At 45.0% G+C, this 25,605-nt stretch overlaps 2 protein-coding genes across 7 annotated transcripts in view; one reads left to right on the forward strand and one right to left on the reverse strand.

The window, feature by feature from the left end:
• The window catches only part of LOC110499205 (putative sodium-coupled neutral amino acid transporter 10), a 31,785-nt gene extending 16,146 nt beyond the window's left edge, over positions 1-15,639 (forward strand). For 3 of the 5 annotated variants that reach the window (XM_036956039.1, XM_036956040.1, XM_021576179.2), the window contains 8 exons: positions 607-713; positions 995-1,154; positions 5,156-5,359; positions 5,583-5,963; positions 6,071-6,181; positions 8,166-8,186; positions 11,569-11,706; positions 11,869-15,639. In XM_036956039.1, coding sequence (XP_036811934.1) covers positions 607-713; positions 995-1,154; positions 5,156-5,359; positions 5,583-5,963; positions 6,071-6,181; positions 8,166-8,186; positions 11,569-11,706; positions 11,869-12,980 — 2,234 coding nt within the window. In that variant the 3' untranslated portion in view covers positions 12,981-15,639. The remainder of the gene's footprint in view (positions 1-606; positions 714-994; positions 1,155-5,155; positions 5,360-5,582; positions 5,964-6,070; positions 6,182-8,165; positions 8,187-11,568; positions 11,707-11,868) is intronic. The other 2 variants (XM_021576181.2, XM_021576182.2) reach the window with 2 other exon arrangements.
• ndufaf8 (NADH:ubiquinone oxidoreductase complex assembly factor 8) lies at positions 14,482-16,715 on the reverse strand. Of its 2 annotated transcripts, XM_021576217.2 has the most exons (3): positions 16,360-16,715; positions 15,164-15,274; positions 14,482-15,065 (listed from the first exon to the last, which is right to left on the reverse strand). In XM_021576217.2, the coding sequence occupies exons 1-3, from the start codon at positions 16,438-16,440 to the stop codon at positions 15,045-15,047; spliced, it is 213 nt and encodes a 70-aa protein (XP_021431892.1). In that variant the 5' UTR covers positions 16,441-16,715; the 3' UTR covers positions 14,482-15,044. The 2 variants fall into 2 exon arrangements, with proteins under 2 accessions (XP_021431892.1, XP_021431890.1); XM_021576215.2 differs by lacking the exon at positions 14,482-15,065 and having other exon boundaries at positions 15,093-15,274.
• Between the last annotated feature and the right edge of the window lie 8,890 nt (positions 16,716-25,605).

Below are 25,605 nucleotides of genomic sequence, written 5' to 3' on the forward strand. Positions count from 1 at the left end.
TAAGGCTATTTGTTAGGGCTGTGTTTGGGTAGGGACACACACACACACACACTGCTGTGTTTGGCTGGGGTGTGTGTATCTAATCAGGCTAATAGAGAGGAAGGGGGAGGAGGGACTCCAGGGGGAACAGACACTAAATCTGAGGGACACAATATAGCCTGGGTTCCCAGGATGAGAGATGGGGCCTGGGCCCAGCGCCCAGACAGACCTGCCCAGGGGAGGGAGGGGTTGGGTCGGGAGGAGGATGGCACTGGTACTGGCTTGAAACACAGGTTCTGTAAGTGAAGCTTGTACTAGATTAGATCAGGGGTGTGTATGTTTGTGCTTCATTTGGGACAGGGCCATGGGCAAGATGGGTTGAAAGATGGTGTGGAGATACTGACTTCTGATTGAACAGGAAGGCTAAGCCCTGTCTCTGTACTGTATGTATGGTGTGGAGGTGCAGGAAGAGGTGGAGAGAAAGATGAGAGCGGATGAGGAGGATGAGGACTGTTAGCCTGACTGACGCACAGACCCACGTGGTACACTGTCAGCTGGAGTATGTCGCTTTAGCCAACCAAGGGATTGTGTGTAACTAAATGTTTCTCTATGATCTTATGTCTGTAGTGGAGACCATCCTGGGACTGACTGGAGCCACCATGGGCTCCCTCATCTGCTTCATCTGCCCCGCACTCATCTACAGAAAAATACAGAAGAATGGACTCACTGCACAGGTACCACACACACACACACACACACACACACACTATCCCTACTAACCCCATCACTGACCAACATCCCTCTCTCGCTCTCTCTCTTTCATTCTCTCTCTTTCTCTCTCTCTCTCTGGTGGTCTTCTGTAGCTCAGTTGATAGACCATGGCGCTTGCAACAACAGGATAGTGTGTTTGATTCCTGGGACCACCCATATGTAAAATGTATACACACTTTTGGATAAGCGTCTGCTAAATGGTATATTTTATTATTATATAATCTTTCTCTCTCTCCCTCTATAGCTGGTGTTATGGGTGGGGTTAGGCATCCTGCTGGTCAGCACCCTTACCACGTTGTCAATCTCAGCCAGTGACTCCACCCCCAAGCATGCCCCTCCTCCCCCTGCATCGGTCAAGAGTGCCATCTTTGGGGTCCTTCCTGATGTTCCTGATATACGGAACGGTACAGCCCATATATTACTATTATAGCCACAGGCCATGTTCCATCGCCGAGTCAACTTTCCATTCTATTTTGTTATTTTTTTTTCTTTTCTAATCAGTTCCAAATCTGCAATGTTCAAAACTCCAAAGTTCACATTTTGATGTCATTGTTGGAGAGAGAGGTGCAGAAAAGTGAGAGTATAGAGAACAAGAGCCAAAAGGTGAAAGCAATCTTAAAACAAAGAAATATGGAACCGCAGATAAATGGGGGAATATATTGTGTTTTTGACTGACAGACAGCTAGACAGACTGACAGACGGGGGTAGAGGATAACCACTTGATAATATCGAAGAGAAGCAGGGTTTGACATTGATGGAGCCAGAATGATGCCCTTCAAACTCCAGTTTCTCATCTTCCCCTTATCCCCCCACTCTCTCCCCCTTTCCTTCTCACCTACTCCCTCTCCTCTTCCCCCTTTCCTGGGCAGCTGAAATGCCTGCTAGCTCTTTCCTGTAACAGTGGTATCAGATGGAGGTGGCATGGAGGGAGGGGTTGAGAGATACAGACAGAGGAAATGAGGGGAGAGATGAGTGAGACAGGAGGGCTGGGGTTAGGGGCTTGAGGGGTTTTGGTAGGAGGAGAAGAGGGGGATCGTAAAAATTAGAAAGAGCTCCACACATAGGAGCGAGGACAGTTCACACAGCCTCATCCTCTGCCTTCCGTTTTCCTCTTTCTATCACTCTTTATCTCGCTCTCTCCCTCTGACTGATAGTCGCCCACTTCCTTCCACACCTGTTTCCTGTTTATTGCAGATTAGTGAGGCCAGTAGAACAGAAGCATGGGTCTCTCTCTCTGTACCCTCTCGTCATTTTCTCTCCTGATTCTCTCTTAGACTGTACTGTAGCAGGTATTGTATTTATTGCATTAGTGTTGCATCTCTTTATAGTTTAGATCTCTGCTGCCATCTAGTGGATCTCACACTCACACATATTGGTATATACAGTGCGTTAAGGAAAGTATTCAGACCCCTTGACTTTTTCCACATTTTGGTACGTTACAGCATTATTCTAAAATGGATTAAATAAAAATGTTCATCAATCTACACACAATACCCCATATTTACTAAGCGAAAACAGGTTTTTAGACATTTTTGCAAATTGATTTAAAAAAAAGATACCTTATTTACATACAGTACCAGTCAAGTTTGGACACACCTACTCATTGAAGGTTTTTTTAAACATTTTTAAAAACTATTTTCTACATTGTAGAATAATAGTGAAGACATCAAAACTATGACATAACACATATGTAGTAACCAAAAAAGTGTTAAACAAATCCAAATATATTTTAGATTCTTCAAAGTAGCCACCCGTTGCCTTGATGACAGCTTTGCACACTCTTGGCATTCGCTCAACCAGTTTCATGAGAAATGCTTTTCCAACAGTCTTGAAGGAGTTCCCACACAAATTCAATTGATTGGTCATGATTTGGAAAGTCCCACAGTTGACAGTGCATGTCAGAGCAAAAACCAAGCCATGAGGTTGAAGGAATTGTTCGTAGAGCTCCGTGACAGGATTGTGTCGAGGCACAGATCTGGGGAAGGGTACCAAAAAACATCTGTAGCATTGAAGGTCCCCAAGAACACAGTGGCCTCCATAATTCTTAAATGGAGGAAGTTTGGAACCACCAAGACTCTTCCTAGAGCTGGCCACCTGACAATACTGAGCAATTGGGCCAGAAGGGCCTTGGTCAGGGAGGTGACCAAGAATCCGATGGTCATTCTGACAGGGCTCCAGAGTTCCTCTGTGGAGATGGTATTCCTTCTGGAAGGTTTTTCTATCTCTGCAGCACTCCACTAATCAGACCTTTATGGTAGAGTGGCCAGACGGTAGCCACTCCTCAGTAAAAGGTACATGACAGCCCACCAAAAAGCACCTAATGGACTCTTAGACCATGAGAAACAAGATTCTCTGTTCAGATGAAACCAAGATTGAACTCTTTGGCCTGAATGCCAAGTGTCACATCTGGAGGAAACCTGGCACCATCCCTATGGTGAAGCATGGTTGTGGCAGCATCATGCTGTGGGGATGTTTTTCAACAGCAGGGTTAGGAGACTAGTAAGGGAAAGTTGAACGGAGCACAGTACAGAGAGATCCTTGATGAAAACCTGCTCCAGAGTGCTCAGGGACCTCAGAATGGGGCGAATGTTCACCTTCCAACAGGACAACGACCCTCCGCACACAGCCAAAACAATGCAGGCGTGGCTTCGGGACAAGTCTCTGAATGTCCTTGAGTGGCCCAGCCAGAGCCCGAACTTGAACCCGATCTAACATCTCTGGAGAGACCTGGAAATAGCTGTGCATCGACTTTCCCCATCCAACCCGACAGAGCTAGAGAGGTTCTGACATATTCAATCAATCCTTATCCCATTCTGCTGTTCCCAAGAAAGCGATGGTAACTGAGCACTCACTTCTGTCATCATGAAGTGCTTTGAGAGACTAGTCAAGGACCATATCACCTCCACCCTAGACCCACTCCAATTTGCTTACCGCCCCAATAGGTCCACAGACGACGCAATCGCAACCACACTGCACAAACCCATCTGGACAAGAGGAATAACTATGTGAGAATGCTGTTCATCGACTACAGCTCAGCATTTCACACCTAGTACCCTCCAAACTCGTCATCAAGCTCGAGACCCTGGGTCTTGACCCCGCCCTGTGCAACTGGGTACTGGACGGGTCGCCCCTAAGTGGTGAGGGTAGGTAACATCTCCCCCCCGCTGATCCTCAACACTGGGGCCCCACAAGGGTGCGTTCTGAGCCCTCTCCTGTACTCCCTGTTCACCCACGACTGCGTGGCCATGCACGCCTCCAACTCAATCATCAAGTTTGCAGACGACACTACAGTGGTAGGCTTGATTACCAACAACAACGAGACGGCCTACAGGGAGGAGGGGAGGGCCCTCGGAGTGTGGTGTCAGGAAAATAACCTCACACTCAACGTCAACAAAACAAAGGAGATGATCGTGGACTTCAGGAAACAGCAGAGGGAGCACCCCCCTATCCACATCGACAGGACAGTAGTGGAGAGGATAGAACGTTTTAACTGCCTGTTCACCCCGCTATCATCCAGAAGGGGAGGTCAGTACAGGTGCATCAAAGCAGGGACCGAGAGACTGAAAAACAGCTTATATCTCAAGGCCATCAGACTGTTAAACAGCCACCACTAACATTGAGTGGCTGCTGCCATACATGTAAAAAATGTATCACTAGCCACTTTAAACAATGCCACTTAATATAATGTTTACATACCCTACATTACTCATCTCATGTATATACTGTACTCTATACCACCTACTGCATCTTGCCATCTTTATGTAATACATGTATCAAGCCACTTTAAACTATGCCACTTACTATGCCATCTTTATGTAATACATGTATCAAGCCACTTTAAACTATGCCACTTATTATAATCTCATATGTATATACTGTACTCAATACCATCTACTGCATCTTGCCTATGCCGTTCTGTACCATCACTCATTCATATCTTTATGTACATATTTTTCATCCCTTTACACTTGTGTATAAGGTAGCTGTGGTGAAATTGTTAGATTACTCGTTGGTTATTACTGCATTGTCGGAACTAGAAGCACAAGCATTTCGCTACACTCGCATTAACATCTGCTAACCATGTCTATGTGACAAATACAATTTGATTTGATCTGCAGAGAAGAATGGGAGAAACTCCCCAAATACAGGTGTCCCAAACTTGTAGCATCATACCCAAGAAGACTTGAGGCTGTAGTTGCTGCCAAAGGTGTTTTTGCTTTGTCTTTTATGGGATATTGTGTGTAGATTGAGGGTAAAAAACGATTTTATCCATTTTAGAATAAAATTTATAAAATAACGTAACAAAATGTGGAAAAAGTCAAGGGGTCTGAATACTTTCCGAATGCACTGCATTCTCTCTCTCTCTTGTCTCGCTCTCATTTCTCTCCCTCCCTCTCCCTCCCAGCAGTAGAAAAGCCAGTGGCAGTGAAACAGCCTGAGGTGAAGCCTGTGTTGGCGGAGAGGCCTAATGCCCCAGCTGCAGTAGAGCCAGACCGTCCAGTGGAGAGACAGCAGGAACAGGCTGAGGCCCCCCAGATCAAAGGACCTGAACAAGCAGTAGCAGACATGAAAAATAAGGAGGAGGTACAGCTGGACCGCCCCGACGCAGGTATGGAACTAGGGGGAACCTTTCAGAACTAGGGAGAGAGTTTCAGAACCTAGGAGAACCTGTTAGAACCAAGCAAAATCCACTAGACTGCAACATATAAGAAAACCAATAATCTATAAGTGCTAGGTTTAAAAGAAAAGTCAGGAATACTATTTACAGCAACACATGAAAACCCATGTGTTATACCTGTGTGTGTGTGTGTGTCCCTCCTCCCTCCCTTCAGGTGTGGCGGTACCTGATGGGGAGGCCCATCGGCACGAGCCGCCCATCCCTCACGATGAGGTCCAGATAGAGAAGAGGAAGAACGACGCCGAGCTGGAGGAGGAGAAGAACCAACCTGCAGCTGGAGGAGAAGAGGGGCAGTCTGAGGGAGGAGAGAAGAAGGAAATGGTGGTGAAAAAGGAGGAAGTGGAAGAGGCCGAGGCTCAGTTCAATGAGGTGCTGGAGAAGCCTGACCCGGGGGTGGGGAAGAAACAAGAAGTCCTGCCCCTAAAGGAAGTGGAGAAACTTGGCCCAGTGAAAGAGGTGCTTGCTGTGAAGGATATGGTGGCTGAGCAGGCGCTGGTTGAGGATTTGGCCAAAGCCCCAGATGCTGCTGGGAAACGTGCGTATGACTGTTCTTTATCCAGAACATTCAATCAACTCAGATGCTCAGGGATTTGATTGGCAGTAGATGTTTGACGTCACCCGACCTTTGACACTGTGGTTTAGGTGAGCCGGCGGCCCCAGTTCCTGTGGCAGTGGTTCCTGGGGCAGCGGAGGTGGCTGCTGCTCCAGAAGCAAAGGAAGAGAGGGAGGGAGGAGCAGAGGACAAAATGGATGGTAAGTGGAAGAGTAAGAAGGAGTAAAGAATTGAAGTACAGACCAAGGACCAGGGTTAGCAGCTCATAGACTGGCAGAATGGATGGATTTTTTAATAAATTCTTGTTATAGTGGATATACAGTGAAGTCGGAAGTTTACATACACCTTAACCAAATATATTTAAACTCAGTTTTTCACAATTCCTGACATTTAATCCTAAAAATGCCCTGTTTTTAGGTCAGTTAGAATCACCACTTTGTTTTAACATTGTGAAATAATAGTAGAGAGAGATTTATTTCAGCTTTTATTTCTTTCATCATATTTCCAGTGGGTCAGAGGTTTACATACACTCAATTAGTATTTGGTAGCATTGCCTTTAAATTGTTTAACTTGGGACAAACATTTTGGGTAACCTTCCACAAGCCTCCCACAATAGGTTGGGTGAATTTTGGCCCATTCCTCCTGACAGAGCTGGTGTAACTGAGTCAGGTTTGTAGGCCTACTTGCTCGCACAGGCTTTTTCAGTTCTGCCCACAAATTTTCTATGGGATTGAGGTCAGGGCTTTCTGATGGCCCCTTCAATACCTTGACTTTGTTGTCCTTAAGCCATTTTGCCACAACATTGGAGTATGCTTGGGGTCATTGTCCATTTGGAAGACCCATTTGCGACCAAGCTTTAACTTCCTGACTGATGTCTTCATATGTTGCTTCAATATATCCACATAATTTTCCCTGCTCATGATGCCATCTATTTTGTGAAGTGCACAAGTCCCTCCTGCAGCAAAGCACCCCCACAACATGATGGTGTTCTTTGGCTTGCAAGCCTCCCCCTTTTCCTCCAAACATAACAATGGTCATTATGGCCAAACAGTTCTATTTTTGTTTCATCAGACCAGAGGACATTTCTCCAAAAAGTACAATCTTTGTCCCCATGTGCAGTTTCAAACCATAGTCTGGCTTTTTATGGCGGTTTTGGAGCAGTGGCTTCTTCCTTGCTGAGCGGCCTTTCAGATTATGTCGATATAGAACTAATTTTACTGTGGATATATAGATACTTTTGTACCTGTTTCCTCCAGCATCTTCACAAGGTCCTTCGCTGCTGTTCTGGGATTGAGTTGCAGTCTTTGCACCAAAGTACATTAATCTCTAGGAGACAGAACGCATCTCCTTCCTGAGCGGTATGACGGCTGCGTGGTCCCATGGTGTTTATACTTGCGTACTATTGTTTGTACAGATGAACGTGGCACCTTCAGGCGTTTGGAAATCACTCCCAAGGATGAACCAGACTTGTGGAGGTCTACCATTTTTTTTCTTAGGTCTTGGCTGATTTCTTTTGATTTTCCCACGATGTCAAGCAAAGAGGCCCTGAGTTTGAAGGTAGGCCTTGAAATACATCCACAGGTACACCTCCAATTGACTCAAATTATGTCAATTAGCCTATCCGAAGCTTCTAAAGCCATGACATTTTCTGGAATTTTCCAAGCTGTTTGAAGGCACAGTCAACTTAGTGTATGTAATCTTCTGACCCCCTGGAATAGTGATACAGTGAAATAATCTGTTGTAAAAAAATTACTCCTGTCATGCACAAAGTAGATGTCTTAACCGACTTGCCAAAACTATAGTTTGTTAACAAGAAGTTTGTGGAGTGGTTGAAAAACGAGTTGTAATGACTCCAACCTAAGTGTATGTAAACCTCCCACTTCAGTTGTCCCATTCCATGCTTTGTCTGTATTCTTTCTCTCTCTGACTTGTACCGCCTCTTTGTCTGACTGCTTCTCTCTCTGTCTATCTCTCTATTCTCGCTTTCCATCTCAAGTGTGTCTTTGGCAACAAGCTTTTGCCTGGTTGTTTTTGAAGAGTGGATTCTCTCGTTACTTTCTCGCTCTTTGGCTTGATTCACTCAGGACACTCCGCAGCACATTTTTGGTTTCTCTCTGCTGACTCACTCTTTCTTTTCTCTCTTTCTCGCTCCTTTTCTTTTCCTCTGCCGGGCTCCTGTCACAGTGATAAAAAAGATGGTTGCAGGTATGAACTCCTCTCTCTCCTACTGTATTCACATCTAGTCATTCAATCAACTAATGAAGTCTGGAGATGAGAGCGTAGTATCCAGTTTAGTAATATTTTCTAGTTCTGCCCCCCCCAACCCACATGGCCATAATCCCCAAGTCCTAACCCACCTCACACCCTCTCACACAGTATCCCCCCCACCTTGCCTAAACTGCTCACATCTTGTTTGTAGCAACCGTACCCTACATTAGTTTGACTGAGTTATCCCTCCTCCAGCCCCCCACCCATAAACACATCCCTATGCTGTTTGTTTGGATAAATCGAATGCTCCTTCTCCCTCCGATGTAGATACCAATACTGCTCAATATACAGTGCATTCGGAAAGTATTCAGACCCCTTGACTTTTTGCACATTTTTTGTTACAGCCTTCTAAAATGTATTCAATTGTTTATTTTTCTTCATTTATCTACACACAGTACCCCATAATAAGAAAGCAAAAACAGGTTTGTCAAAATTTTTGCCAAATAATTTTTAAAAAACTGATCACATTTACATAAGTATTCAGACCCTTTACTCTGTACTTTGTTGACGCACCTTTGGCAGCGATTACAGTCTTGAGTCTTCTTGGGTATGACGCTACAAGCTTAGCATACCTGTATTTGGGGAGTTTCTCCCATTATTCTCTGCAGATCCTCTCAAGCTCTGTCAGGTTGGATGGGGAGCGTTGCTGCACATCTAATTCTATCTATTTCCTGGGCTCAGAGACTTGTCCCGAAGCCACTCCTGCGTTGTCTTGGCTGTGTGCTTAGGGTTGTTGTCCTGTTAGAAGGTGAACCTTCGCCCCAGTCTGAGGTGCTGAGTGCTCTGGAGCAGGTTTTCATCAAGGATCTCTCTGTACTTTGCTAATTTCATCTTTCCCTCGATCCTGACTAGTCTCCCAGTCCCTGCTGTTGAAAAACATCCCCACAGCATGATGCTGCCACCACCACCATGCTTCACCTGAGGAATGGTGCCAGGTTTCCTCCAGACGTGACGCTTTGCATTCATGCCAAAGAATTCAATCTTGGTTTCATCAGACCAGAGAATCTTGTTTCTCATGGTCTGAGTCTTTAGGTGCCTTTTGTCAAACTTCAAGTGGACTGTCATGTGCCTTTTACTGAGTGGCTTCCGTCTGGCCACTCTACCGTAAAGGTCTGATTGGTGGAGTGCTGCAGAGATGGTTGTCCTTCTGGAAGGTTCTCCCATCTCCACAGAGGAACTCTAGAGCTCTGTCAGAGTGACCATCAGGTTCTTGGTCACCTCCCTGACCACGGCCCCCCGATTGCTCAGTTTGGCTGGGCGGCCAGCTCTAGGAAGAATTTTGGTGGTTCCAAATTTCCTCAATTTTTAAGAATGATGGAGGCCACTGTGTTCTTGGGGACCTTCAATGCTGCAGACATTATTTTTGTCGCCTTCCCCAGATGTGTGCCTCGACACAATCCGGTCAAGGAGCTCTACGGACAATTCCTTCAACATAATGGCTTGGTTTTTGCTCTGACATGCACTATCAACTGGGACTTTCCAAATCATGTCCAATCAATTGAATTTATCACAGTTTGACTCCAATCAAATTGTAGAAACATCTCAAGGATGATCAATGGAAACCGGATGCATCTGAGCTCAATTTCGAGTCTCATAGCAAAGGGTCTGAATAGTTTATTTTTAATACATTTGAAAAAAATGTTTATTAAAGATATTTGCTTTGTCATTATGGGGTATTGTATGGAGATTGATTTATTTCACCTTTATTTAACCAGGTAGGCAAGTTGAGAACAAGTTCTCATTTACAATTGCGACCTGGCCAAGATAAAGCAAAGCAGTTCGACACATACAACGACACAGAGTTACACATGGAGTAAAACAAACATACAGTCAATAATATAGTAGAAAAAAGTCTATATACGATGTGAGCAAATGAGGTGAGTTAAGGGAGGTAAAGGCAAAAAAAAAGGCCATGGTGGCAAAGTAAATACAATATAGCAAGTAAAACACTGGAATGGTAGATTTGCAGTGGAAGAATGTGCAAAGTAGAAATCAAAATAATGGGGTGCAAAGGAGCAAAATAAATGAATGAATAAATAAAATAAATACAGTAGGGAAAGAGGTAGTTGCCTGGGCTAAATTATACTGTAGATGGGCTATGTACAAGTGCAGTAATCTGCACTGACAGCTGGTGCTTAAAGCTAGTGAGGGAGATAAGTGTTTCCAGTTTCAGAGATTTTTGTAGTTCGTTCCAGTCATTGGCAGCAGAGAACTGGAAGGAGAGGCGGCCAAAGAAATAATTGGTTTTGGGGGTGACCAGAGATATACCTGCTGGAGCGCGTGCTACAGGTGGGTGACGCTATGGTGACCAGCGAGCTGAGATAAGGGGGGACTTTACCTAGCAGGGTCTTGTAGATGACATGGAGCCTGTGGGTTTGGCGACGAGTGTGAAGCGAGGGCCAGCCAACGAGAGCGTACAGGTCGCAATGGTGGGTAGTATATGGGGCTTTGGTGACAAAACGGATGGCACTGTGATAGACTGCATCCAATTTGTTGAGTAGGGTATTGGAAGCTATTTTGTAAATGACATCGCCGAAGTCGAGGATTGGTAGGATGGTCAGTTTTACAAGGGTATGTTTGGCAGCATGAGTGAATGATGCTTTGTTGCGAAATAGGAAGCCAATTCTAGATTTAACTTTGGATTGGAGATGTTTGATGTGGGTCTGGAAGGAGAGTTTACAGTCTAACCAGACACCTAGGTATTTGTAGTTGTCCATGTATTCTAAGTCAGAACCGTTCAGAGTAGTGATGCTGGACGGGCGGGCAGGTGGGGGCAGTGATCGGTTGAAGAGCAAGCATTTAGTTTTACTTGTATTTAAGAGCAATTGGAGGCCACGGAAGGAGAGTTGTATGGCATTGAAGCTCGCCTGGAGGGTTGTTAACAGTGTCCAAAGAAGGGCCAGAAGTATATAGAATGGTGTCGTCTGCGTAGAGGTGTACCAGAGAATCACCAGCAGCAAGAGCAACATCATTGATGTATACAGAGAAGAGTCGGTCCAAGAATTGAACCCTATGGCACCCCCATAGAGACTGCCAGAGGCCCGGACAACAGGCCCTCCGATTTGACACACTGAACTCTATCAGAGAAGTAGTTGGTGAACCTGGCGAGGCAATCATTTGAGAAACCAAGGCTGTTGAGTCTGCCGATGAGGATGATTGATGATTTAATACATTTTATAATAAGGCTGTAACATCACAAAATATGGAAAAATGGAAGTTGTCTGAATACTTTCTGAATGCACTGTATGATTTATGAACTTGTAATTGACTCCCCCTGTGTGTGTTTTGGTATGTTCTAACCCTGTCTCCCCCCATGTAGAGGGTCAGTTGGACCATGCCGTTCTGCTGCAGGTTATAAAGGAGCAGCAGGAGCAGCAGAAGAGACTGTTGGACCAGCAGGAGAAACTACTGGCTGTCATACAGGAACAACACCAGGAGATGCACCCCAAAAAGACAGGTGTGTAAACACACACACACACACACACTCCGTGTGTGCACTCTCGTACATGCTCTAAGTTTATATTCTGATGCATGTCTAAGTGCTGAGTATGAGTAATTGAAATGTAAGGTCAGTTAAAGGCAAAGTAAATAATGATCTTTGTATCTTGTGTTACATTAGATGGAGCTCCAGAGGCTGATGCAGAGAAGGGAGTACAGGAGGAGGGGGGAGCATCCAAGCTCAAAGACCCAGATCAAGATGGCCCTGCCCTGGCCTCAGATGCCAAGGAGCCCAAAGGAGCAGAAGCTCTACAGGCCGAGCCTCACGTCCAGCCCCAGAATGAGGTCCTCCCTGTGGAGAAGAGTGCAGAAGAGCAGGTCGTCAAAGTGGTTCTCCCCGTGATCCCCAAGGAAGTAGTCCAGGAAGTCCCTAAACAGACGATTGTGGCAGGGGCAGCGTTGGAGGCCCCTAAGGAGAGGGAGCTGGGAGCTAGAGGGGTACCGCTGGGTCAGAAGGTGGCAGAGGGGGTGAAGGTAGAACCAGACCAGCCCAAACACAGAAAGGAGCAACCACCACCTGCTAAAGCTGAGGACGGGCCAGGGAAAGGATCGGTAGAGGCAGTAGTAGACAAGGACAAGGAGAGGATGGAGAAAGAGACACTGGAGGAGGAGAGGATCAATAGAGAGGTGCAGGCGAGAGTGGAGAAGGAACGGTTAGAGAGGGAGAGGAGAGGGAAACTGGTGAGAGAGCAGGAGATGGAAAAAGACCAAGTAAAGAAGGAGAGAGCGGAGAAAGAGAGGCTGGGAAAGGAGCGAGCAGAGAGGGAGAAGGTGGATAAGGAGAAAGCAGAGCAAGAGAGGATCCAGTGGGAGAAGGAAAAGACTGAGAGAGAGGTGATGGAGAGAGCGAAGAGGGGAGGAAGAGGGGAGGAACAGGCTCTGGCTGTAGCTGGGCCAGGACCTGTTGAACCAGGAGAACTAGAGGCTGTGAAGAAGAGTGGACGGGACCTGAAGGAGAGGGCAGCCGTCCAGTCAGACTCCAGGGACTTTCTGGAAGCCCAGCCCCAGGTGATCCACGAGAAGGAGAAGGCCAGGGACCAAGGAGACATGGACCTGAGGAGGAGGAGGAGAGCCCTGGGGGTAGGAGGTGCTGGAGGGGCAGGGGAGTCCAGGGAGGGTGAGCTGGAGCCCTTCTTGGACATGGGGGGGTCAGATCTCCATGCAGCCTTGGGGGGAGCACTGGTACACACACGCCAGATTAAACAGATCTCTGAGCTTGAGAGAAACGAGTAACAGGGACTGGGTAACGGCATACACGCACATGAATACGGTATAACATACACTCATGGACCGTTGGGTTGGACTGTGCGAATCCCTATATTTAAACAAACACTCTCACATAGTGGGTCAGACTGTGCACACACACACTGGGTCAGACTGCGCTAACCTTGTACACATCTTCATACTAATCACAACGCATACACACACTCTTTCTCTCCCCCACACAGTCATGTACCGTGGATCACACTCTATTGCCTTACCACCTGCCTTCACAATACCTGACATGTACAGGAGGAGTGTGTGTGTGAGATGCATTGATGTGATAGGGAACATTCTGGCTGCGTTTACACAGGCAACCCAATTCTGATCTTTTTCACAATTATTGGCAAAAGATCTGATCTGAATTGGGCAGCGTCTTCATGTGACCTTAGTCTGTGGGCATCTATTACCAAATACTAGTGCTTTCTTTAGTGCTCCTTCCATGATTCCAGAAGATACAGGATAATAGTGATGATAAAGATATTGTAGCAATGATCACATATTATTCTATAATAATATGCTGTATAATGCTGCCATAGATCTAGTCTTTATTAAAAATAGATTTGTATGTAAATGTTAACTTATTTTTTGTTTTCTCTGGGGTGAGATTTGGACTAGAATGTATGTTAAGCGATGCAATACCACATACAGAGTTTCCTTTTTTCCTGTGTTTTGAGAGCGCAATGTACCATCTATCCAATGACTTGTATTTTAGTCAATTTAAATCCCTTGATACTTCTAAGTGATTAGGCGTTTTCATTTTGGCTCTGGAAAGATTACGTGCTGGTGTTTTTGTTACTGTAGTGGTTTTGTTAAGCCCAATGTATGTTGGTTATCGTGTGCTGTGAATAGCGTCTATATGTTCTCTGAACTGTCGCTAAATGTCCTCGTGCTGGTTTCTACATATTTTTGGAAAGCGTTCAAAGAACATTTTAAATAGGGATCAATTGGTTAGCTTCAGTGCTCCTTCCAGATCATTTGACTCTTGATTTTGAAAACAGAATCATATTTTTGACGAATAAAAATAAGAATGTAGTGCTGTAGAAATGCGTATCCTTCTCACACACATACGGTACAATTCCAATATGATTTTATTTTTCGTGTGAGTTCCGAATCCATAACTCTGATTCTACATTCCATGTTCTTGTGCCTTACATGTGCTACAGCAGTGTTTCTTCTGTGACTGTAAAGGAATATGGTTCTTTCTTTTGTTTTGTCGTATCCTGTGTGTGAGGGCTCCACTGCTTTGTGCCTTTATCCTAACTAGGGGTGAAATGAACGGGTCGAAGTGAATATCTTTATGCCTGTATTGAGATGTAAATGCATCATTTCCAGAACAGAAGTGCAATTAGTCGTCATCTCTATTCTTGTAGCATTTGAAACAGTGGCTTGGACTTCTTCAATGGTGCCCAGTGCTGTGGCTACCATAAGGAACAGTGAATGAAATGGACTTCATAGAGGGAGGACATCAACAGTGTCTTCATGACTTCTTTAATTCTGGGTCGACTCATATTTCTGAAAATGTCACAATATGAAATGTTGGTTGTCAATGTGTGTTGTGTACATTAACCAAAGAGAACCCCATACACCAATTTGCATATTTCTACATGACAAATTCACAGTCCTGCAAGTCTTCGGTGGTGGGTTACATGTTATTACATAGTCAAACGGTATGACCTTGACGCACTATTGAAGACTAGTTGAAACACCATGCTAGCATTACCTCTGGGACCAACAACAGGTCAAACATTATGCTTGTGGGACTAGTCAAGATATATTTCAGCACCTGCCATCGTAGTACTGGTTCAGTAATGCATGATGTTCATGGAACAATGGGGACATTAGGTCAACTGCCTGGGGTGTAGTCATTAGTACAGATGCAAACGTTTTACAATGTAATTGAGCGTTTCTATTGAACAAATTCAGGTAGGTCCCTCCTCGTTTCCGTCCGTTTAGTTCCTAGTGAATGTTGACGATAAAGCCTATGTCCAGCAGAATGCACTATATGTCCAGCAGAGATGTGTTGGGCGGAATGGTCTACTTCACTCCCTTCTTGGCCTGCAAGACAATAAGATGATCAAGTCAGTTGAATTTATACATCAAAGACAGACAAAATGTCATACAAAATGATGGAACACTTGTAATATGCCACTCACTGCTGTAACAATGCAAGTCTTCAGAGCATCAAACTCTTTAACACACAGGTCCTTTCTCAGCTCCTGTCTGCCTGTGGTAGTAGCTGTCACACACTTCCCATAAGCTGCAGCCTGAGGACATGATATTCAAAAGTCAGTATTTAGATCAAACTTCTGTTGGAGGATGATTGCGGAAACACAATAGATATATTATTGTTTAAGGCAGTGTTTCCACCTTCTTTTATTTTACGAGCTTCCTCCCCAAAAGCATCATCCAGGGCCACAAGCCAAATTCCTTGGTGGGCCGCCCCAGTTATACAATGGTAGGAGAAACACTGGGACAAGTCCTCACATTGGCAGAATGACAACTTAACTTGGCTTTATGCTTTTGGATATTGTATGGCAAACAGTGGCCATCTATACTGAACAAAAATATAAACATGTAAAGTATTGGTCCCATGTTTTATGAGCTGAAATAAAAGATCACAGAAATGTTCCATATGCACAAAAAGCTTCAATTTTTGACAAATTTGCTTACATCACGCTTAGTGAGCATTTCCCCTTTTCCAAGATAACCCATCCATTTGACAGGTGTGGCATATCAAGAAGCTGATTAAAGCGGCATTATTATTACATAGGTGCACCTTGTGCCCGGGACAAAAAGTCAGCCGTTTTGTCACACAACACAATGCCACAGATGTCTCATGTTTTGAGGGAGCGTGCAATTGCCATGCTGACTACAGGAATGTCCACCAGAGCTGTTGCTAGAGAATGTGATGTTAATTTCTCTAGCATAAGCCAACTCCAATGTCGTTTTAGAGGATTTGGCAGTATGTCAACCGGCCCCACAACCGCAGACCACGTGTAACCACGCCAGCCCAGGATCTCCACATCCGGCTTCTTCAACTGCGGGATCGTCTGAGACCAGCGAACTGATGAAACTGAGGGGTATTTATGTCTCTAATAAAGGCCGTTTATGGGGAAAAACGAATTCTGATTGGCTGGACCTGGCTCCCAGTGGGTGGGCTTATGCCCTCCCAGGCCCACCCATGGTTGCACCCCTGCCCAGTCATGTGAAATCCATAGATTAGGGCCTAATTTATTTATTTCAATTGACTGCTCTCCTTATATGAACTGTAACTCAGTAAAATCGTAGAAATTGTTGCATATTGCCTTTATATATTTTTTCAGTATGAATTTGTTTGGTGGCTACGCACCTCACCAGAACACTGGGCAAACAGCTCTGGGAACCGTCTCATCCTCTCCCGACTGCGAGTCCACACATTTGTCCCCGACATGATCAGTTGTGTGAGCAGCAGCAGAGATGGACACTTGTTCAATACTCTTTGACAGTGGAAAAACAACGAATAACAATCTAATGCCCCAGCATTAGCTCTTGTACAATATTAGCGAAGTGTCATAGAAATAAAAGGCATTCGTAGGAAAATATCCACTCAAATCATTGGCTCGCCCAGACCATGGACGGCACCATGTTGTTGACCCTGAATCAGGAAATGACACGCATGTAAATCTACAAACGTGATTTGTTAATTTCCACGTCCATCTTCTTCTGTGGGGTTTATCAGCGATTGGCAACCAACGTTATGGTGCATTACCGCCACCTACTGTACTGGAATGTGGGTCGGAGACCTGCTAGCCCCGTTAAAAAAACATATTTAATACTGTATCTAATGACGTTCTACTCAGTATACTATTTAAACAAATTTCCTGTATACCCTTCTCCCTCATACTGGATCTCAGCCTCTCTCTTCCCGCTCATACTGCCTACACTGTATCAGTACATGCTCCACTGTCTCTGGTTTCCTGGCAAGAATCACACTTTCCTGCTGGATGCTTTTCTATCACATTTATAGTCTTATTCAACTGGCTGCTACATGAGCTAAAGGACTGCATACTCATCAATCCTGCACATGAATAAGAGCAAATAACTTCTCTGTCTGCCTTGACTTCCTCCACCCACTGCAAGGCCAACAGTATGGCCATCAGCTCAGCTGCATATACAGCCAGATGATCTGTAATACGTTTCCTGACTGCCACCCCACATTCTTGCACTACAAATGCTGACCCAGTATGTCCTTGGAAGTCCTTGGTCCTTGGCTGCCAAACCATACGCTATACTGCCATAGTCTATTACAGATTTGAACAATGCAACATACAGTACATGTTCCTCAATGAGGATCGGCCAGCCCCCCCACTCAATCACCATCAGACAGCACATCACATCTAGCACCTTCTTACAGTTTCCCACCACTCTCTCAATGTGTTCTGCCCTGGTCAGCCTAGTGTCAAAATACACTCCAAGGAACCTGAAGGCCCCCACCCTCTCCAAGTTTCTCCTATATAACCTCAAGCGTACCTCATCTACCACCTTCCTCCTGATGAAGAACACTTTACTTTACTGACTTTATTGTCCCCCTATGGGGAAATTGTGTTGCAGTGTCATGTACACGTTTAAAGTGGCGTTTAAATAACAAAACAAATTGACAATACAACTTTCATAACAGTTACATAACAATAAAAAGAGACTAGCCTCACTGGGTCGATAGGAACATGAGCCCGAGCTATTTAGGAGGGATTTCACACCTGGCACAAATGATTGTCTAGTTCTGTTTTTCCTGCCGAGGGGTGCCCTAAACCTGCGCCCAGAGGGGAGTAGTTCAAAGTCCAGGTACAGGGAGTGGCTTGGGTCTAAAAAGATTTTGTGAGCCTTGAGGAGGGCCCTGACCTTAAAGACCTCATCCAGGCCTGTATGTTTGACTCCAAGTACGTACCTTGCTTGCTGTGGTAATAATCCTTCTCAGCATATTTCTCTAGCTGACAGTGAAATTGCCAAACCAACAAACAATACAAAAAGTTAAAATACTCTAAATGAAAGATTTGTAAAACAGAGTCAGTATAGGACAATTAACATGAAAAGAGCTCAGCTTTTTGAGAAAGTACAGTCTCTGTTGACTCTTTTTGTGGATCAGGTCTGTACATTTACTCCACTGAAGCTTCTTGTCCAAGAGGACACCCACATATTTGCATTCCTCTACAATCTCTATGTTCTGACCTCTGATAGATGTTGCCGAGGTAAGTGTTGTATGCTTCCTTACTGGTATTGAGGACCAAGAGTGATTGGTCACACCACTCTACAAAGTAATTTAGGACCGGGCCATGGTGTTCCTCGTTATCATGCAACAGGCTGATCAAGGCAGTGTCATCAGCGAACTTAACGAGGTGTCTGTCAGGATGGAAACTAGTACAACTATTAGTGTACAAGAGGAGTGGGGACAAAACACATCCCTGAGGAGAGCCTGTGTGGGTGTTGCGTATGTCCGACGCGTGGGGACGTATTTTGACCCGCTGTGACCATTGGCTCAGGAAGTCCAACAGCCACAAAACCAGCCCCCCCATCTAAGGGGAAGTCTCGAAAGAGTCTGTGCCAGAATGTAAGGCTGGATTGTGTTGAAGGCAGAAGAAAAGGCAACAAACAAAACCCTGACATTGGATTTGGCACCCTCTTGATGTCTGTAAACCATGTTGAGGAGAGTAAGAATGGCATCATCAACTCCTCTGCTGGGCTTCACAATTTTCTCAAGGCATTTCATTTCTAAGGATGTCAAGGCGAAAGGGTAGTCATTCAGCACAGATGGATTAGATGTGATTAGACACGGTCTGAGTTCTCTACAGAGAACCTGAATCCTGACATTAATGCCCATCGCTCTACCTCATCAATTGCTTCCTGTACCTTCCTGACTATGTATGGCACATTTCTTCCCCTCTTCTGTAAGGCGCCTTCATCTGCAAATGTTTTATTTTTTTATTTGATTTATTTCACCAGGTAGGCAAGGTGAGAACAAGTTCTCATTTACAATTGCCAAGATAAAGCAAAGCACATACGACACATACAACGACACAGAGTTACACATGGAGTAAAACAAACATGCAGTCAATAATACAGTAGAAACAAGCAACATTTATTGGATGCCAACCGCAGTTAAACCTCACGAAGAAGAAGAACGGGATGGCAAAATCATAGTAATATTCAAGGAATGACTGGCTTTCCTTCAAAACGTTGGTGCTATTTACAAATAAAAACACTATGAAAAATAATATTTTGATATGTGGATATGTCACATTTTGCGGGAACAGTAAATAGTTTTGTATATTCCATTACGCCCACTGTTTACTGTACCACTACAGCAGCCTAACTAACGTTAGAATGCTAGCACATTGTATGACATCACAGTCACTGAACAGAAATCGTATGTCATCGTCAGACTAGACTTGAGCTTTACAGTCCGTTGATATGATTTCTTTCACACTGTATCACCACGGACCCACCCTGTGTGTCCTGTTTGTGCTAAAGACAAAATTGATGCTTTGGCCTCCCGAGTGGTGCAGTGGTCTAAAAGAACTGCATCACAGTGCTTGAGGTGTCACTACAGACCTGGTGTTTGATCCCAGGCTGTGTCACAGCCAGCCGTAACCAGGAGACCCATGAGGCGGAGCACAATCGGAGTACAGTGTTTTCCGGGTTAGGGGAGGGTTTGGCTGGCCGGGATTTCCTTGTCCCATTGCGCTCTAGCTACTCCTTGTGGCGGGCCGGGGGCCTGCAAGCTGAACGGTGTTTCCTCCGACCCGTTGGTGCGGTTCGTTTCCGGGTTAAGCGAGCAGTGTGTCAAGAAGCAGTGTGGCTTGGAAGGGTCGTGTTTCAGAGGACGCATGGCTCTCAACCTTCGCCTCTCCCGAGTCCGTAGGGGAGTTGCAGCGATGGGGCAAGACTGTAACTACCAATTGGGGAGAATTGTTTTTTTTATTTTTATAATTGAGGCTATGACATGACAGCAATCCTTGCTAAATGTTCTATTCTGGGCTTCACCTGGCCATGCCTGAAGATATCTCTCTCTCTCAGGTTCCCACTCTAATGAAAGCAACAGCAGATGATGAATCGCCTTGTCCTGGCTACCTCTTTGAAGAAATCGGAAGTATCCTTTTAACCCATGTTGGGCATGGCTGGCCATGATGATATCAGCACTGTGTTCTGATATGAAAAATCATTTAGTAAGATTCACCTTTACCCTCCTGGCTGTGTAGAAATCTCCCAGGAGTCCACTGGGTGTGGTCAGTTCCTGTTGGAGTACCTGTTGAAGAGGCTGGAGTTAGAATCCTGCCATGTCAAAATAATGGTGAGCTCAGCTAGCCAGGTTAGCAGGATTTCACCTGCATTAAGAAACCCCAAACCCTGAATTTTACCATAGTTTGTTAACTGAGGCTGAAGAGGAATCATGTAGAAGAATGAAGCTAATCTTCACCATATATAATATAATCTATTTATCTGTTCCTCCTGAGCCTTATCCCTCTTCCCTTTCCATCGTTTCTGTCCTTCCAGGTTCTGAAGATCTTCGTCCATCTCTGTGGCCACGGATTGCCTCACTTTCTGACAGAACTTGGACGGAAATCCACCTTCATCCAGCAGTCCTCAGGTGAGATGATGGACATGACGATGATGATATGACCAGTAACACACCTCACTGTCTCCATTTCATCTTACTATTTCCGACAGTAGCATTTCAGATAGCTATGAGTGTTGTACTGAATGTGTTTTTCCCTTCAATTTAGTGGTCCCCCTGATCCCATGCATGGCATTGCTCTGTATCAGAAAGTGAGGGCCACAGCACAGGTGGCCAAGAGAATGAGAGACACTGTCTAAGCCAATCACTATCCCTCTATGTATCTCACACACACACACAATGCTAATCCTGTCATTATCTGTCTCCAGGACATAGACAGGTTACTTTTGACAGACACAGCCTCTCCCCAGAGCAGCAAACTAGCCATGCCCAACGTGGGTGAGTACATTATATTGTTGTTATTCCATGTTCTGCATGTCTACCTTACATTTACATGTTAGTCATTTAGCAGGTGCTCTTATCCAGCACTACTAACAATTAGTGCATTCATCTTAAGATAGCTAGGTGGGACAACCACACATCTCAGTCATAGTAAGTAAGATTTTCCTCAATAAAGTAGCTATCAGCAAGGTAAAAGTTAGTAAGGGGGGAGCTGTGCGATTATTTAAGATAAAATCAAATCAAATTTCATTGGTCACATACACGTGTTTAACAGATGTTACTACGAGGGTAGCGAAATGCTTGTGTTTCTAGCTCCGACAGTGCAGTAATATCTAACCATTTCCCAACATATACCCAATGCACACAAATATAAGTAAGGAATGGAATTAAGAATATAAACATATATGGATGAGCAATGTCAGAGAGACTAAGATACAGTAGAATAGTATAGAATACAGTATCTACAGTGGGACAAAAAAGTATTTAGTCAGTCACCAATTGTGCAAGTTCTCCTACTTAAAAAGATGAGAGAGGCCTGCTTTTTCATCATAGGTACACTTCAACTATGACAGACAAAATGAGGGAAAAAAATCCAGAAAATCACATTGTAGAATTTTTTATGAATTTATTTGCAAATTATGATGGAAAATAAGTATTTGGTCACCTACCAACAAACAAGATTTCTGGCTCTCACACTGTAACTTCTTCTTTAAGAGGCTCCTCTGTCCTCCACTCGTTACCTGTATTAATGGCACCTGTTTGAACTTGTTATCAGTATAAAAGACACCTGTCCACAACCTCAAACAGTCACACTCCAAACTCCACTATGGCCAAGACCAAAGAGCTGTCAAAGGACACCAGAAACAAAATTGTAGACCTGCACCAGGCTGGGAAGACTGAATCTGCAATAGGTAAGCAGCTTGGTTTGAAGAAATCAACTGTGGGAGCAATTATTAGGAAATGGAAGACATACAAGACCACTGATAATCTCCCTCGATCTGGGGCTCCACGCAAGATCTCACCCCGTGGGGTCAAAATTATCACAAGAACAGTGAGCAAAAATCCCAGAAGCACACGGGGGGACCTAGTGAATGACCCGCAGAGAGCTGGGACCAAAGTAACAAAGCCTACCATCAGTAACACACTACGCCACCAGGGACTCAAATCCTGCAGTGCCAGAAGTGTCCCCCTGCTTAAGCCAGTACATGTCCAGGCCCGTCTGAAGTTTGCTAGAGAGCATTTGGATAATCCAGAAGAAGATTGGGAGAATGTCATATGGTCAGATGAAACCAAAATATAACTTTTTGGTAAAAACTCAACTCGTCGTATTTGGAGGACAAAGAATGCTGAGTTGCATCCAAAGAACACCATACCTACTGTGAAGCATGGGGGTGGAAACATCATGCTTTGGGGCTGTTTTTCAGCAAAGGGACCAGGACGACTGATCCATGTAAAGGAAAGAATGAATGGGGCCATGTATCGGGAGATTTTGAGTGAAAACCTCCTTCCATCAGCAAGGGCATTGAAGATGAAACGTGGCTGGGTCTTTTAGCATGACAATCATCCCAAACACACCACCCGGGCAACGAAGGAGTGGCTTCGTAAGAAGCATTTCAAGGTCCTGGAGTGGCCTAGCCAGTCTCCAGATCTCAACCCCATAGAAAATCTTTGGAGGGAGTTGAAAGTCCGTGTTGCCCAGCAACAGCCCCAAAACATCACTGCTCTAGAGGAGATCTGCATGGAGTAATGGGCCAAAATACCAGCAACAGTGTGTGAAAACCTTGTGAAGACTTACAGAAAACATTTGACCTCTGTCATTGCCAACAAAGGGTATATAACAAAGTATTCAGATAAACTTTTGTTATTGACCAAATACTTATTTTCCACCATAATTTGCAAATAAATAAATTAAAAATCCTACAAATGTGATTTTCTGGATTTTTTTTCTCATTTTGTCTGTCATAGTTGAAGTGTACCTATGATGAAAATTACAGGCCTCTCTCATCTTTTTACGTGGGAGAACTTGCACAATTGGTGGCTGACTAAATACTTTTTTGCCCCACTGTACATATAAGATGAGTAATGCAAGATACGTAAACATTATTAAAGTGACGAGTGTTCCATTTATTAAAACGGCCAGTAATTTCAAGTCTGTCACACCCTGATCTGCCTCACCTGTCCTTGTGCTTGTCTCCACCCCATCATGGTGTCACCCATCTTCCCCATTATCCCCTGGGTATTTATACCTGTGTTTTTTGTCTGTCTGTGCCAGTTTGTCTCGTTTTGTCAAGTCAACCAGCGTGTTACTCCATGCGCCTACTTTTTCCTTTTCTCTGTTTTTTGCTAGTCATCCCGGTTTTGACCCTTGCCTGCCTCGACTCTGTACCCGCCTGCCTGACCATACTGCCTGCCTGACCATACTGCCTGCCCTGACCATACTGCCTGCCCTGACCTCGAGCCTGCCTGCCACTCTGTACCTCCTGGACTCTAACCTTGTTATGACCTTTTGCCTGTCCACGACCATTCTCTTGCCTGCCCCATGGATACTAATAAACATTAGGAATCTGCCTCCCGTGTCTGCATCTGGGTCTCACCCTGTGCCCTTATAGTCTATGTATATAGGCAGCAGCCTCTAACTGCTAGTGATGGCTATTTAACAGTCTTGAGATCGAGAGACTGAAAAACATCTGTCCCGGCTTTGATGCACCTGTACTGACCTTGCCTTCTGGATGATAGTGGGGTGAACAGGCTGTGGCTTGGGTGGTTGTTGTCCTTGATTTTTTTGACCTTCCTGTGACATCGGGTGGTGTAGGTGTCCTGGAGGGCAGGTAGTTTGCCCCCGGTGATGCTTTGGGCAGATCGCACCACCATCTGGAGAGCCCTGCAGTTACGGGAAGTGCAGTTGCTGTTAGTGATACAGCCCGACAGGATGCTCTCAATTGTAAAGGTTTGTGAGGGTTTTGGGTGCCAAGCCAAATTTCTTCAGAGGTTGAAGAGGCTCTGGTGCACCTTCTTCTCTATGCTGTATGTGTGGGTGGACCATTTCAGTTTGTCAGTGATCTGTACGCATAGGAACTTGAAGCTTTCCACCTTCTCCACTGCAGTCCCGTCGATGCTGTTTCCTTAGGTCCACGATCATCTCCTTTCTTTTGTTGATGTTGAGTGTGAGGTTATTTTCCTGGCTCCCAGAGCCATCATCTCCTCCCTGTAGGTTGTCTCATCATTGTTGGTAATCAAGCCTACTACTGTTGTGTCATCTGCAAACTTGATAATTGAGTTGGAGACGTGCTTGGCCACCCAGTCATGGGTGAACAGGGAGTACAGGAGGGGGTTGAGCACGCACCCTTGTGGGGCCCCAGTGCTGAGGATCAGCGGAGTGGAGGTGTTGTTTCCTACCTTCACCACCTGGGGGCGGCCCATCAGAAAGTCCAGGACCCAGTTGCACAGGACTCAATGAGGAGAACAGGGCCACAAACTTAATGATGAGCTTGGAGGGTACTATGGTGTTGATTGCTGAGCTATAGTCAATGAACAGCATTCTTACGTAGGTATTCCCCTTGTCCAGATGGGATAGGGCAGTGTGCAGTGTGATTGCATCGTCTGTGGATCAATTGTGGCGGTAAGCAAATTGAAGTGGGTCTAGGGCGTCAGGTAAGGTAGAGGTGATATGATTCTTGACTAGTCTCTCAAAGCACTTCATGATGACAGAAGTGGGTGCTACGGGGCGATAGTCATTTAGTTCAGTTACCTTCGCTTTTTGGATACAGGAACAATGGTGGCCATCTAAAGCATGTGGGGACCAGTGATGGGTCATTCACGAACGATTCGGCTCTAAGAGCCGGCTCTTGTAGGTGAATGTTGGGAGCCGGCTCGCATATCAGAAGAGCCTAATCTATTTATAAAAAAATTAAGATATGAATAATCAAAATATTTAAATGAATAGAATTAACTAATGCAAAGAGCAACATTTTTTGTAATAATTATATAGGCCTAAATGCTCAAGCGCGCACACACATTCTTTCTAACTGTCTGCTCAGACTAAAAGCCCCACCTGTTGTTCCTGTCAGACATGCAGTGTCAACCAATGAACCAAATATGCCGAGCCAATTCACTCAGTCACACACTTAGCAGCCGATGAGAGAGAGGAAGGACAGCTGTGAAAACAACAGCTAGAAAATGAATCAGAAGCACAGTAGCATTTGGATGCATTTTAATAATGTAGACAATATTAGAGCAGAGTGTAGAATTTGCCAAAACAAAATCTCATATAAAGCCGGTTCTACGCTCAACCTAGACCGGCATATGCGAACTGTGCACCCAACTGTGAAGCTAGCTGTAGCGGAGCTTCGAGAAACTAGCGGGCCTGCTAGTGATAGTGGTGGAGCCAGCACCTTCACACGTGGAGATGTATCCACTCAGTCAAGTAGGCCTACTAGTGATAGTGGTGGAGCCAGCACCTTCACACGTGGAGACGTATCCACTCAGTCAAGTAGGCCTACTCCGCGACCCACAGCAACGCAGTCTTCTATGGACCAGTTTATGCCAAAGTCTATGTCTGTAGAAAAACAAGGCCAAATTGCTATTGCATTGGCTAAAATTATTGCC

Source organism: Oncorhynchus mykiss, chromosome 20, assembly GCF_013265735.2.
Source record: "Oncorhynchus mykiss isolate Arlee chromosome 20, USDA_OmykA_1.1, whole genome shotgun sequence".
In the NCBI taxonomy this organism is placed as follows: Eukaryota; Metazoa; Chordata; class Actinopteri; order Salmoniformes; family Salmonidae; genus Oncorhynchus; species Oncorhynchus mykiss.

Coding starts and splice junctions, on each gene's coding strand:
- ndufaf8 (XM_021576215.2), bottom strand. CDS start 16,440: ATGTCGGGGACAAATGTGTGGACTCGCAGTCGGGAGAGGATGAGACGG. Junction 15,275..16,359: donor TTGCCCAGTGTTCTGGTGAG/GTGCGTAGCCAC, acceptor TCATGTCCTCAG/GCTGCAGCTTATGGGAAGTG.